Genomic DNA, 15,202 nt, shown 5'->3' on the forward strand with positions numbered 1-15,202 from the left:
GTTATATTTTAAAAAAATTCAAAACTTTAATTTTTAATTTTTATAGTTTTTTTTATTTTTATTTTTTGAAGTAAATTTTTAATTTTTTTCAGATCTTTATTTTTTTGAGCTTTTCAAATTTTAATTTTTTGTTTATTTTTTGGAACATTTAAATTATTTACAATTTTTTAATTTAATTTTCGTTTTTTTGCATGAAAATTTTAGTTTTTGATTTAGAATTTTAAAAGCTCAGAATTTTGAAAGTCTTGATTATTGTTTTTTCTTAAGTTAGGCTGTTACCAATATTTTTCAAAGTTTTTGTCTCCCCATCTTTCAAAAACGGTCTGAAAAATCAAGGGGCAAAACTTGTTTTTTTTTTTGAGAAACTTCAATGATTTTAATAGTGGAATCGGCTAAAAACAATTTAAAGTGCATTTCCTTGCGTTTAAAATCATTTTTAACATGTTTGAGTTAATTCAAAAATGTTTTGAGTTTTTCTGAATATTTTTTGTACAGAAGCGGTTCAGCTAGGCTTGCTTAAGAACCCTACAAAAAAATAATCACATTCTGAAAATCTCCATATGAAATCCGATTTTCGTGCTAACTATTTTTTGACAGCCGAAAAAAAACCGCTTAATCTACCTACCTTGGATAAAACCTACCTTGGAGAGGAAGACTCAGTCGTTGCTATAACCACAACAAGGAACAATGTTGACCGTGTAACAATAACCCAACAGGGAGTAGTTCTTCCTTGAGCGTGTAGTGACAGCTAGCAATGTTTACTTTTGACACGGAAGATTTTCATAGTCCAACCAGTAGTTCTAACAGTAAACAACTTTATTACGTACGATTAAACAATTAATCAATTAACAAAAAATACTATTTCACAACTAGTACCTACAAACCTACAAACCGAAGACGAATTCCTAAATCATCTCCGAAAAAATCGAAAAGACAAACCTACATGATCAGTCGCTGCCGCTGATCGTCGCCGTACCCGCAGTCGTACGCGTCCTTCATCGAGTCCGCGTCGGACATGTTCTCGAGCTCGAGCGCGGTCGTGGTCACGTCCCGGCTGGTCGCCGCCAACCCATCTCCGCCGGAACCCGTCGTCGCCATCGATCCGGGTGGAATGGCCGGTGGCGTTTCCAGCGTCAGTTCGGTGTGCGTGGCCGTGTGGTGGATCTGGGGCGCGCCCTGGAACATCTTCACCTCGGAGGCGTCGATCGTGGACAGTTCCGGGTTGTGGAAGTGCATGCCGACGTTGAACTTGTGCTGGAAGCGGCGCCGGTAGACGTACGCGAGGGAACCGACGACGAGGGTGAGGGTGGTGAGGCCGAACAGGACGTGCCAGATGGTGGAGGCGGTGGAGTCTGAGGGGGGGCTGGTTGAGGGTTCGTGGAGGGATTCTAGGGGGTGGGTGACGAGGGGAGTTTCGTTGTCGTCGTTGGGTTTTCGGGGGCATTGGTCGCCCTCGCGGACGGTTTCGCCTTCGTAGCAGATGCACTTGGGGCCGAGTTCGGCGGGGACGCAGACTACGCTGCAGTTGGCGCGTTCGCAGTTGTTGGTGATCATGGGTTGGCGGGACTCCTGCACGACTAGCAGGTGGTTCGAGTTGTGCACGTTGAGTTGGAGCAGCTTGCAGGCAAAGTCGCCGTACAGTTTGCACTGGCCGACGGTGGAGGAGGCCATGTTCAGGATGAGGAGCTGGTTCTCGTACAGGGTCATCCCGATGGGGAGGCTCAACGCCTCGGTGCTTTGGGCGCCCAAGTTGACCCGGGTCACCTGGTTACCCTCGTAATCCACCTTGAACAGCGACTTGGTGGTGGCGTCCGTCATGTAGAGCATCCGGTTCTCCGGGTCACACTCAAGGGAAGTCACGTGCGACACGTTCATCACTACGACCTGCTGATGCGATCCGTCCAGGTTCGCCCGGTACACGATCGAGTGCGGCACCTCAAAGATCCAGTAGTGCATCAACGAGTAGAACAACGAATGGTTCACCGGATCAACGGCAAGCGCTTTGATGAACACCTGCGACGAAAACTTGATGACCCTCACGCAGACCTGCCGCTCAAACGAACACAACTTGATCGACGCAGACTTCACATCGTACAAGTACACATTCCCAGTTATCCAATCCACCGCCAACTGCGTCGGATGGCCAACGTTCCTCAGCACAAACGAAGCATTCTTCGCCAAGTCATGCCTGTAAACAACCGGAGCGTACTCATCGATCCAGTACAACGCCTCCCTCCTCACATCCACCGCCAAGCTCAACACCCTCGACCCATTGCTCTGCAGCAGCACCCGGATCGACGGCGGATTCACCTCCAACTTCCGGATCTGATCGAACGACGTATAAAGCACGTACCGGCTCGGGCCAACCGCCTTGCAGGACACCTTGTCCGAGCGCAGCATAAAGCCCGGCTGACACGCGCACCGGAACGACCCCCGCGTATTGCTGCACTGCTGGGCGCACGGAGTTCCCTCGGCGCACTCGTCCACGTCCTGGCAGGACTTCCGGTTGCCGGCCAGCGTGAACCCGTTGCGGCACTCGCAGATCGCGCCGTTCGGCGTGGGCAGGCACTTTTGCTCGCACGGCGATTTGGCGCAAGCGGTCGAGCAGGCCTTGCCTTCGTCTTTGCCTGGAAATGAAGGTTAGAGTTAGAGATTTTTTTTTTCACTGGGGTGTTTGACAGATGCTGCACATTAATTTTGAAATCTAAAATCTTTTCTTTTTAATTTGGTATAATTTTAGAAAAATATAAGCAGAATTAACATTTATTAATGCAAAATCTTGAAGAATTACATAATTTTCAAAAGAACTTTTTTTTATTATTCGAAAGATTTTGAGTTTTTAAAATATTAGAATTTTAGAAGAATTTAAAATTGAGAAAATTTCAGAAGAATTCCTTTCATATGTTTATAGGACCTAATAAAAAAAAAGTCGAGGATTGAAAATTTGAATTTAAAGCTTTTGAATTTTATTAAAAAAATAAATAAAAGAATTGAAGCAAAGCCGGTGGGGACAAAAAAACTTCAACATTTTATTTAAATTAGACGTAACCTGAAAACTATTAAAAATGCATTTTTCTGCGTTGATATGTTGATTTTTTTTAAACTTCGATGCACAGAACCGCAAATTTTTTTTTTCGATAAATTTTTATTTTTGTTAGAACCAAGGTTAAAACTTAAAATACACTGACCTAAGATACACTGAACCTCCGATTTTTGGTAACTTTTTCGTTTGACACATTTTACTTTTTTAGACACAGTTAAACTTAAAAGTGACGAACTGTCATTTTTTTTACACGGGACTCACACTTACTATCAAAACAAATGTTGTTCTGTGTTAACTTTGGAAAATATTTGAAATAGCCTACAACCTTGAATTGCAGAATTTTAGAAAAAATAAATAAAAGAAAATTAGAAACAATGTCACTTTTAAATAAGGAGATCGATTCAAAACATTTTGATTTAAAAAATATATAAAAATGCAGAAATCGTAAATATAAGAATCCAGTATTTTACAAAAAAAAAAAAATTAAAATAAAAGCGGAAAAATTTCAAAATATTCGAAGAGTTGCTGAAAAATTTAAGAAGTTTCTTAATAGAATTACACTTATTCAAGAATTTCAATAGCATTTTGGTAAATGCAAGGCATGGAAAAGAACAAAAATTTTGGAAAAACTTGACAATAATTTTAGAAATTTTACAGCAGCGTTTGAATAATTAAAAAAAATATAGAAATTATAAAATGATAGAATATTACATTTTCTTAGAAGTTTTTTAAAAGACGAAGAAAAAAGGACAAAAAAGGACAAATGATAATAAGAAAGAAAATAAAATGAAAGTGAGAAGGATGATAAAACCATTTTATTTTTTTTTTTTTTAATTCCAAAAAACAGATATTATTTTTTTGTGTTTGCCAGCTTATTCATAAATACAGTCTAGACTCGATTATCCGAAGGTTTGTTTGGGATTTCGGATAATCGTTATTTAGGTTTTTTTTCCATTTTCATACTTTTTAGTTCAAATTCGAATTCTGCGATCCAGTTTTTGTTAAATTTGAATGGTTGATTGCCAAATTAATAAAAAATGCATTATTTAAATATTTCATCACCACCATTTTGGCCGCCATCTTGGATTTAAAAATTCTAAATCACTTTTAAGAGCATTTTAGGGGATACTTAAGCTCGACAATCAAAAATATTTTTTTTTTGGTTCGATTATCCGAAGTGACATTTTGCCAAAAAATTCATAAAAAAATAATAATGAAAATTAACGGAAACAATAATAATAAAATTGTGGTTATTGGGACCTTTAAAAAAACACAAGAAGAATGCTATCAAATTAAACAAAAAGAACGGAGAATCATGAAGAATTTAGAAACATAATCGAAGAATGTTTGAAAAAAATTGAAAAATATAATGATTTTAACCAGAATGACAAAAAAATTGGGATATTTTGGAATTATTTTAGAAAAATTTAAGGAGATAAAACAATGTAAGAATGTTTTAAAAATGTTAGAAATAATTAAATTTATATTTTTTTTAAATAATTTCAGAAGAGCTTTTTTAAAAAAAAAACTTTTGTGATTTTTCAGAAAAAAAAATTAGAAAAAATGGCATTTCCAGGATTTCTTTTTTTCAGTTTTTTTTTATTTTGGAGTTTAGAATTTATGAATTTTGCAAAATAGGAATTTTTAATATTTAAGTGTAATGTTTTTATAAAAAAAATTCTTGAACTGTTTAAATTTAAATATTTCAGGTTTCAATCAAACATTTAAGATTTGTGATTGTATTAATATATGGGTCATTCCATCTGAAGCGGAACAGCATTTGAAAATTACCATCTCCGATTCTGCTCAAATTTGGCAGAGCTGTTGAGACTATCAAAACATGCAAAAATCCCGAATTTCATCCAAATCGAACCACCCCCTCCATTTTTGTACCCTCCCAAAAAATCGACTTTTTGGCGATTTTTGAGCGAAACCCCTATCTTCAAACGACGATAACTTAGGAACCACAAATCTTAGAGGGTCGGTCTTAGACTCAATTTTGAAGGAAATTGGACGTAGAATTCATTTCCGTTATCAAAATTTGGTTATTTAAAATATTTTTTCTACCTGTATTGCGCAATTGAAAACTTTAAATGGCCGTATCTCAAAACAGCCCTATTTATTTTTTAAATTTGACCTCACCATCGTATTTCCCGTCCAATTTTACATAAGAATCACTTATCGACAGAAAGGAATATGTTTTGTTCCAGAGATATCGAATTTTCATGTTTTGAGTATTTGAAAATACCTAAATTAGCTATACTCGCCGCATATGCTAGAAGCACTCGGGCGCGCTGATCAGTAATTACTACCTGGTGTTATGTAAGATGAATTATTTTTATAATTTTATACGATTTTGAGATAATCAATACATTGAACAATCTATTTTTTGTTTAAGGAATATTTATTGGGTAATTTTGAACGCACTGTTTTTCCTGATCTCAGCGTTATTGAACCATATTAGGTAAAATTTGAACTTTTAATATTTATTTGCAAATGCTACAACGTTTTTACAACACAATTAAAAAAAATAACATTTTTCTATTGTTTTCATATTTTTCCTAATTAATCATTTCTTCCCACTTTATCAAATTATTTCTTTTATTTGAAGCAAGAAAAAATGTAGAGCTGGATGTAGTAGATGAAATAATTCTAATGGGCTCTAGAGCTTTTGCCATGTGCGGTAGCAAAATAGTGCCATTCAGCAATAAACCCCAAAATCTGCCTTACGGTTTGAAAGATTGAGCAAAATCATATTAAACCGATTTTTATATTGTGAGCCAGTTTCATCTGAATAATTGATGATTTTTTTTTCAATTCTGGTACATTTAATTTCAAAAACGAAACCATATACTTCTGATACATGTGGACAGCAGCTGTATCGTCTTCCAAGATTTCGAAATGATTGACAAAAAAAAAAGATAATTGTTAGGACGGTGTCGAAATCAACACCACTTAATTTGATCTTAATCAGATAATAAATCCGATTAATCTTTGTGATTTTCTTACATTTTTCAGTTTTATACTTTCCAGAAATCCTCTTGCTTAATCATGCTTCACGAGAGTTTTATTCATGTTAATTCATAATTTTTAACACGATAATGTATCGTAAACTTTTTCTTTAGTGTTACTTACAAGATCAATTTCAATTTCCTGCTAGCTCAGCGGGAATTCCATTCTGCCCTGTATTGCGTGTCGTTCTTGCGCTGTCCTGTGGGCTAGCACATAAATTCACCGTATACTATTTTTTTAAATTTAAGATTAATACAGCAGTTTCCTAATTTTCTAATGATTAATTGGGATGAAATCTTATTTCAATAAATAACCAGGTAGCAGTTATTGATCAGCGCGCCCGAGTGCTTCTAGCATATGCGGCGAGTGTAGTTAATTTAGGTAATTTCAAATACTCAAAACTTGAAAATTCGATATCTCTGGAACGAAACATATTCCTTTCTGTCGATAAGTGATTCTTATGTAAAATTGGCCGGGGAATACGATGGTGAGGTCAAATTTAAAAAATAAATAGGGCTGTTTTGAGATACGGCCATTTAAAGTTTTCAATTGCGCAATACAGGTAGAAAAAATATTTTAAATAACCAAATTTTGATAACGGAAATGAATTCTACGTCCAATTTCCTTCAAAATTGAGTCTAAGACCGACCCTCTAAGATTTGTGGTTCCTAAGTTATCGTCGTTTGAAGATAGGGGTTTCGCTCAAAAATCGCCAAAAAGTCGATTTTTTGGGAGGGTACAAAAATGGAGGGGGTGGTCCGATTTGGATGAAATTCGGGATTTTTGCATGTTTTGATAGTCTCAACAGCTCTGCCAAATTTGAGCAGAATCGGAGATGGTAATTTTCAAATTTGCATTTTTTCTTGCACACTTCAGGTGGAATGACCCATATGCAGTTCTTAATTTTTTATTGTATTAATTTATTTTCTTTACACAAATATTTGAATTTTTGATTATTGAATTTTTTGTTCAGGAGCTTTCTTTGATTACGTAACGCAGTTGGTCGGAGGGAGTGTCAAAGGCAAAACAAAATTTGTATGGAAATTTTGTTACGAGGGAGGAAGGGAGGGAGGGGGTCCAAAAATATTTTTTTACGTATTAAAAAAACACTTCTTTTAATTATTCTCTGATTTTTCTTACTTTATATTTTTAACTGCTCAAAGCTAGCTAAATTATTGTTTTGAATTTTCAGTATAAAACAAAATTGCAAACCTAATTTATAAATTTTTAAATGAAAATTATCACAAAATGCTTTGTTCATTATGACAGTTTTGCCACTGTCAAAAAATTACTTATTTTAAATAAATTTATGCAAAAAAAACCTTTACTTTTACGCCTTTTTTCGACCTGAGTCTCAGGAAGATAACAACATTTAGAAAAGATTAAAAAGTCTTTATTTTATTAAAAATGCACAAAAAACATTATTTTTGAATTTTTATTCATAATTTTGAAATTACGGGATTAAACTTCAGAAAAATTACTTATCAAAATATTTAGATTTTGTTATAGTATTAAGATTATAATAATGTATAAAACATTTTCGGATACTTTTTGTAACAACATTTTGAAAATTATAGTTGAAATTTGTTTTTTCCTTCCTACCTCTTGATCTGAATTGGAACTAGGGACAAAAAATTTTGGAACTTAAGAATTTTAAGTCTCAGATTTTAAGAATTTTCTAATATTAAATTTCAGAATTTGATAATTTTAGAAATTTTGAATTTTAAAATGGAAGAATTCGTAAATTAAAAAAAATATTATCGGGTTTTAGAGTTTTAGATTATTTTTAATCTGCTGGTTTTAGAATTTTTTGATATTAAAATTTAGAAATTTTGAAGTTTTCGAATTTTTTAAAATGTATTTTTTTTTCAATTTTTTGTGTGTCAGAATGCTCAGAATTTCATAACTTTGGGTTTTAGAATGTAAAAAGTTTAAGAATTTAAGTATTTTTATTTGTAAATTTAAAAATACATAAATTCATAAACTTCTTAATTCTAAAAACCAAAAATTCAGAAATTTTTACTATCGAAAATTCTGATACTCTGAAATTCAAATAATACGTTTCTAAAATTGGTAGAATGGTAGAAATTGAGAAATTTAACGATTTTGGAGTGAATATAAAAATGATAGAATTTTTAAAATTTAGAATTTTAGATTTTTGAAACTTCAGATCTTAAAAAAATTAATTTTTGTTATTTTAAAATTTTAGGGTTTCAAAGACAAAAAAATGTAAATTTTGATTTTTTTTTAAATTATAGACTTTTTTTATAATTTCAGAATTTAAAATTCTTTGAATGTAGGAATCTTAATTTATTCGAATTATAATTTTATTAAAATAATTCTGACGTTGTCAGTTCAAGGTCACGAATCTACAAGGTAAGCATCTGTCAGTTGAGAAGGAAAACAAAACATTTTGTGTTACCTTAGATTGATTGTCATTGAATCCAATTTTATCAAATTTTGTTAAACGTCACTCAACCACAAGGTAAGCATCTGTCAAAATTTCAACTCACCATCACTGCAGTCCTTCCGCCCGTCGCACACCTTGCTCATCTCGATGCAAACGCCCGGCTTGCACTCGAATGCGCCGTCTCCGCAGGCCACGTGGAACTGCTGCTCCGTGCGCGTCCCATTCACCGCATCACAGTCCACCTCGTCCGACCCGTCATCGCAGTCCACCTCCTTGTCACACTGCCACTCCTTCCGGATGCACGCGCCACTCTTGCACTGGAAGTCGTGCAACCCGCACTGGCTACATCCGGCTTCGTCCTCTCCGTTCGGACACTCGGACGTTCCGTTGCAGCGGACGGCGATGGGGAGGCACTTTCCGGATCGTTGACAGAGGAACTTGGTGGGGTTGTCCTCTTCGAGGCCGACGCAGGGTTCCGCGGTTACGGTGCAGTTGGCTTCGTCCGAGTTGTCGCCGCAGTCGTTGTTTCCGTCGCAGACGAGGCGGTCTTCGATGCAGTGACCGAGGGCGCACTTGGTGAAGCCGGTTCGGCAGTCGACCTTGCCGCACTTGGCGTGCTCGTCGGATCCGTCGGTACAGTCTGGGGATCCGTCGCACTCCCACCACTTGGGAATGCATTGGCCTGAGGAGCATCGGAACATCAGCGGTCCGCACGTGGTGGCGTTCTGCTTTTCGTTGTTCAGCTCGGCGCAGTTTTGCTCGTCGGATCCGTCTGCGCAGTCCTTGTAACCGTCGCACAGTGCGTTCACGTCGATGCACGACCCGTCCGGACAGGCGTGCTGATCCTCGTGACAGCCCCGGCCGTGATCGTACCCCTCGCAGTTCTTCTCGTCGGACCGATCCGGACAGTCGTAGTGCTTGTCGCAGCGTAGCTTCTGCGTGATGCAGGTGCTTCGGTCTGCGCAAGCGAACTGATCGTACCGACACTCGACCGGCTTCGGACCGGACTGCTCGCAGCCCTTCTCGTCCGACCCGTCCGCACAGTCCGTGTGCCCGTTGCACCGCTTGCTGATCGTCAGGCACTCTCCGCTGGTGCACTTGAACTCGCAGTCGATCGCGTCAATGCAGCTGGTGTTCTTCGGCGTCCGGAAGATCATCCCCGTCGGGCAGACGCAAGCACCGCTGTACATTCCAGCGGCCACGCAGATGTGCGAGCAGCCTCCGTTCTGCTTCTGACAGGGGTGATCGTACCGCTGTAACGGTTGCGTCGCCAGCAGCACGATCTCGTCCGGGAACGCTCCGTACGGCGGCTGATCCACGGTGATCTTCTTCGTCACGCCTAGGTTGTGCTTGTCCGACCAGTACAGCCGCTTCGACCGCAGGCACGTCCAGAACAGGTTCTCACCAACGATCGCGATCGACACCGGCAGCCGCAAAAACTCCCGGAACAGGTGCCGCGTATCGCCCTCATAACTCGTGAACTCGATCCTGCTGTTTCCCATGTCGTTCCAGAACACGCTCCTCAAGTCCCGATCCACCACAAACTGGAAGCTCCCATTCCCGCTCAGCCGCTGCTCGATAATGTGCATGTGCTGCCCTCTCCCCGTCATATCCTGCCGATCGATGTGCGTATGCTGGCCACTCACCGATCGCAGCGCGACAAACATCTTCCCAATCTCCGGGATCACCGCCAACCCGATCGGCGCCTCCGTCCCCAAATAATGCTGCACGATCGCCCTGCTCTTACTCTGCAGCGAGTACACCTCCACCGTCGATCGCTCGCTGTCCGCCCAGTACAAATTATTCCCCAAATAATCAAACGCCATCGCCGACACGTTCCCAATGCCGTCCCCGATCAACTTCCGCGAAGCCTTACTCTTCAAATCAACCGCGAAGATCGCCTTCTGCACGTTGTCCGCGACCAGCAGTTCGCCGTTGATCGAGTTGAACACCATCCGGCTGATGAAGAACTGGAAGGCGTCGCCCTTGCTCAGCTCGTGCCGCCCGAACGTCTGCATGTCCAGCCGGACGAGGTAGTTGGCGACTCCGAGCAGGAGGAACTGCCGCTTGATCAGCTCCCGGCACGAGTGCTTGTCCGGCTTGAGGCCCATGGAGTACGGGCAGGCGCACGAGTAGGAGTTGTTTTGGGCCAGGAGGCACAGGTGGGAGCAGAAGTTGCCGATGCAGGCGTGGTCGCCTTTCGGTTGGACCGATGAGTGGTACACGTGGACGTCTGTGGGAGGGGGGAGAGTGGATTAGTAACGCTTGGTAACGCATGTTTGACAGTTGAGTAGTTTCTACGACTTTTGAATTTTGTTTCACAATTTTAAAAATTTTGGGATTTTTGTGCATTAAAAAAATTAAGAATTTTATGCATTTGATTTTTTTTATTATTTTTTTAAAGAATTTATAGAATTTGTAATTTTAAAAACAATAAACTTTTCAAGAATTATTTATTTTTTAATTTTTAAGATTTTTTTCATCAATTTTTAGAATCAATTTAGAACTTTAAGTATTTTAATTTTTTAAAAGAATTTTAAGAATTTTAAGAATTTTTAGAATTTTAAGAATTTTAAGAATTTTAAGAATTTTAAGAATTTTAAGAATTTTAAGAATTTTAAGAATTTTAAGAATTTTAAGAATTTTAAAACTTTAAAGAATTTTAAAAATTTTAAGAATTTTAAGAATTTTAAGAATTTTAAGAATTTTAAGAATTTGAAGAATTTGAAGAATTTGAAGAATTTTAAGAATTTTAAGAATTTTAAAAATTTTAAGATATTTAAGAATTTTAAGAATTTTAAGAATTTTAAGAATTTTAAGAATTTTTAAGAATTTTAAGAATTTTAAGAATTTCAAGAATTTTAAGAATTTTAAGAATTTTAAGAATTTTAAGAATTTTAAGAATTTTAAAAATTTTAAGAATTTTAAGAATTTTAAGAATTTTAAGAATTTTAAGAATTTTAAGAATTTTAAGAATTTTAAGAATTTTAAGAATTTTAAGAATTTTAAGAATTTTAAGAATTTTAAGAATTTTAAAAATTTTAAGAATTTTAAGAATTTTAAGAATTTTAAGAATTTTTAGAATTTTAAGAATTTTAAGAATTTTAAGAATTTTAAGAATTTTAAGAATTTTTAGAATTTTTAGAATTTTTAGAATTTTTAGAATTTTAAGAATTTTAAAAATTTTAAGAATTTTAAGAATTTTTAGAATTTTTAGAATTTTTAGAATTTTTAGAATTTTAAGAATTTTAAGAATTTTAAGAATTTTAAGAATTTTAAGAATTTTAAGAATTTTAAGAATTTTAAGAATTTTAAGAATTTTAAGAATTTTAAGAATTTTAAGAATTTTAAGAATTTTAAGAATTTTAAGAATTTTAAGAATTTTAAGAATTTTAACAATTTTAACAATTTTAAGAATTTTAAGATTTTTAAGAATTTTTAAGATTTGAGGAATTTTAAGAATTTTAAGAATTTTAACAATTTTAAGAATTTTAAGAATTTTAAAGATTTGAGGAATTTTAAGAATTTTAAATATTAAATAATCTTTCCAAATTTTTTTTTTAATTCTTGAAAACTTAAAACAATATTAAAATTTTTAATTTTCTTGAAATTTTTTAAAGATTTTTGAGAATTTTAAGATTTTTTTTGAACTTTTGGTTTTTTTAAACTTTTATTTGTTCGTCCCATACATTTTTTTTAATTATGTGTCTTGTGAATGGATTTTCTTATTGATTTGGTGTCTTCGGTAAAGTTGTAGGTTTTGATTAGGATTTATCCGAAAAAAATGGTACATGAAAAAAAGATTTTTTGAAAAAAAAAAATCAGATCTGGACAAATAAATATTTTTAATTTTTTTAAAAGACAAATCGAATTTGCCATCAGAAATAACTTCACAATTTTGTTGATAAAATGAACAGTTATTTTTTTGAATCTGTATTAAAACATTTTTGAATGGCTGAGAAAATTTTCTTTTGTTTTCCCTCTGGGTTTTTGAAAATTGGACAGTTAGTTTCTGAGATTCAGCCTCACAAAGAATTCGAATCGATGGAAATGAGTTTTCTATCAGCACATCACAAAATAAGCCTGTAATTTGCTGTAATTTAAGTTTTAGTCCGATTTTCGATGTTAAAAATTTAAACTTTAGCGAAATGTTCTGATCTGTCAAATAAAAATATTTCGATTTATAATTTGGTCTGAATATGAAAATATCTATTTTTACATAAGTTAAGCTTAGCTATTAAATTTTGATCTTAAAAGTTTCAATTTTTAACATCGGACCATCTTTTCTCAGCTTATAAAAAATAGTTTTTAGAGGTGCTTTTCTTCCAAGAATTTTTCAAAGCTCAAAAAACTTAGTAAAAACTTAAAAAAATGGAAATCTTATATCTTAAGGGATTGAAATTTCAAACTGGTCGCCCCTAGTATAGTAAAGAGAGACATAGTCCTACGTCAAAAATACTAAATACTAATTTTGTATGACCAGCTCCCCAAAATTGTATTAATAAACTAATGATGCAAAATTACTTTTTTTGACATAAGGAATCATCCAAATAAAAGTCGATTAACAAAATCGTTGAGAACCACTCTTGTTTGACAAATGGAAAAAAAGGTAAACAAAGCGCGTGCCGCTGTACACAAATCACAAGATTTGCTGAGGCACGAAGCGATTTGTTTTCTTTTTTCGACTCACTCGCAAACGTCAAACAAAATTGTTGCCGGATCCGGTAGAGCTTAAAAAAAACAATTAAACCGTGAATGAATGAGAAATAAATCAATTTACCGAAAATCTGCCGATCGTGGACGACGGTTTTGCGCTGCTTGCCGCTGAACTTGTCGCACGACTGGATGCTCTTGGTGTCCCAGTCGGACCAGTAGATGCGATCGTTGAACACGGAGATGGCGAAGGGGTGCTTCAGCACGTCCCCGATGACGGTGGTCCGCTGGGTGCCGTCCAGCCGGACGCTCTCGATCTTCTTCAGCTTGGCGTCGACCCAGTAGAGCCGCCCGTTGGGCCAGTCCAGGCTGAGTCCGTTCGGCCAGTGGATGTTCTCGTCGATGAGGACTCGGCGGTTCTTGCCGTCCATGCCGGCCGTTCCGATCATCGCTTTGTCGCCCCAGTCGGAGTAGAACATGGTTCCGTTTTGGGGGAGGAGTGCGATTCCGCGGGGTTTGTGGAGCGTGTCCTGGATCAGGGAGGAGCAGTGCTGGCCGTTGTTGGAGCAGACGGCGATCATCATGTGGCCACTGTCGCTGAAGTAGATGTTGCCGGTGAGCCAATCCAGGGCGAGATCTTCCGGCGAGGCCAAGCCGGATGTGAGCAGGAGTTCCCGCTTGCTGCCGTCCTCCAGCGAGCGCTCGATCGCTTCCGTCTTGAACGAGATGTCCGTCCAGTAGACGTAGCTTCCGTCGTAGCTGACGCCGATCACCTGGGACAGGTTCTTCGCCACGTAGTACTGGTGCTTGGACGTGAGGTAGAGCGCTCCGATGGACTTTTGCGTGGTGTACAGCAGCAGCGCCTCCGTGGAGTCGGCGATCTCGCACGTTCTCCCGTCCTTCCTCAGTTTGAACTTGCTGGCACAAGTGCACCGAAACGAGCCGGGAGTATTCTCGCAGCCCTGCGAACACAGTCCGTACCGCTCGCACTCGTTCACGTCCTCGCACTGCTTCGACTTCCGGTCAAACACGAACCCCGCCTTGCACAGACAGACCGATCCGTGCGGCGTATTCTTACAACCCTCTGGACACCTCATACTGTCGCACTCCCGTGACGTGCACAGTCCCGTTTCATCGCTCCGATCTCCGCAGTCATCATTCCCATCGCAGACCATCTTCAGATCCACGCAAGTACTGTTGTCAGCACACTCGAACTTCCCGTGCTCCAGCGTACACCCGATAAAGCAGTTCTCCTCGTCCGATCCGTCTCCACAATCGTCAACCCCGTCACAAACCCAGTCATGACTCTGAACGCAGTGCTTGTTCTTGCACAGGAAGCCCTTGCACTTGTTCTCCACGTCCATGCACCCAATCGTCTCGTCCGATCCGTCCAAACAGTGCCTGGTCCCATCACACACCAGATCCTTCGGGATGCACATCTTGTCCGTGCAGGTAAACTCGAACTTGCTACACGGAACCGGCACGTGCGGAACCTCAAAGTTCTCGCAGTTCTCCTCGTCATCCCCGAGCGGACAGTCGTCGTGCTTGTCACACAAAAACGACGCGCTGATACAGGTACCGTTGTCGTGTTTACAGCGGTACCACTGCGGACTGCGGCACAAAAAGTAATCTGAAAAAAAAACCAAGTTGAGGTTATGTCCCATCTCTTCAACACTCCTCAATCCTCCAACTCACCACACCCGACCTCGTCGCTCCCGTCCGAGCAGTCCCGGCTGTTGTTGCAGCGGGACGCCTTCGGCACACAGGACCCGTTGTCGCACGGGAACTCCTCCTCCGAGCAGGCGTTGACCGTCGGTACCTTGGGCTTGCGAGCCGCGTCCACCCTGCCACTAACCATGCAGAACAGGATCAACCCGGCGGCGGCCGCCGCGGCACGAGTGCCGAATCGCAACCGCATGTCTCCTCCTCGCCCTTCCTGAGAGAGCGGTTTGAGGTTAGGTTCGGCGTGACCTTGATCGACGGATGCTTACCCTCGCAAAAACGTTTGAAGGCCAAAACCAAAATTTGGGATCAATTTTCGCACAAGAAAAATAATTACAAAAAAAAAAAACTAATCGACACTA

The 15,202-nt window shown here is 38.5% G+C and overlaps 1 protein-coding gene across 1 annotated transcript; it reads right to left on the reverse strand.

Annotated features, from left to right (window-relative positions):
* Positions 1-795: 795 nt before the first annotated feature.
* Positions 796-15,054, reverse strand: LOC120420237 (putative vitellogenin receptor). The gene is made up of 4 exons (XM_039583225.2): positions 14,814-15,054; positions 13,246-14,748; positions 8,569-10,698; positions 796-2,627 (listed from the first exon to the last, which is right to left on the reverse strand). Exons 1-4 carry the CDS (start codon positions 15,034-15,036, stop codon positions 940-942), a joined length of 5,544 nt encoding a protein of 1,847 aa, XP_039439159.2. The 5' UTR covers positions 15,037-15,054; the 3' UTR covers positions 796-939.
* Positions 15,055-15,202: the final 148 nt, after the last annotated feature.

Source organism: Culex pipiens, chromosome 1, assembly GCF_016801865.2.
Source record: "Culex pipiens pallens isolate TS chromosome 1, TS_CPP_V2, whole genome shotgun sequence".
Lineage (NCBI taxonomy): Eukaryota > Metazoa > Arthropoda > Insecta > Diptera > Culicidae > Culex > Culex pipiens.

What these genes read in the sequence shown, in the direction of transcription:
- LOC120420237 (XM_039583225.2), bottom strand. Translation starts at nt 15,036, where the DNA reads ATGCGGTTGCGATTCGGCACTCGTGCCGCGGCGGCCGCCGCCGGGTTG. An exon ending in GAGCGACGAGGTCGGGTGTG is followed by an intron (nt 14,749 to 14,813) that starts GTGAGTTGGAGG and finishes TTTTTTTTTCAG; the next exon opens with ATTACTTTTTGTGCCGCAGT. An exon ending in CCACGATCGGCAGATTTTCG is followed by an intron (nt 10,699 to 13,245) that starts GTAAATTGATTT and finishes CCCCTCCCACAG; the next exon opens with ACGTCCACGTGTACCACTCA.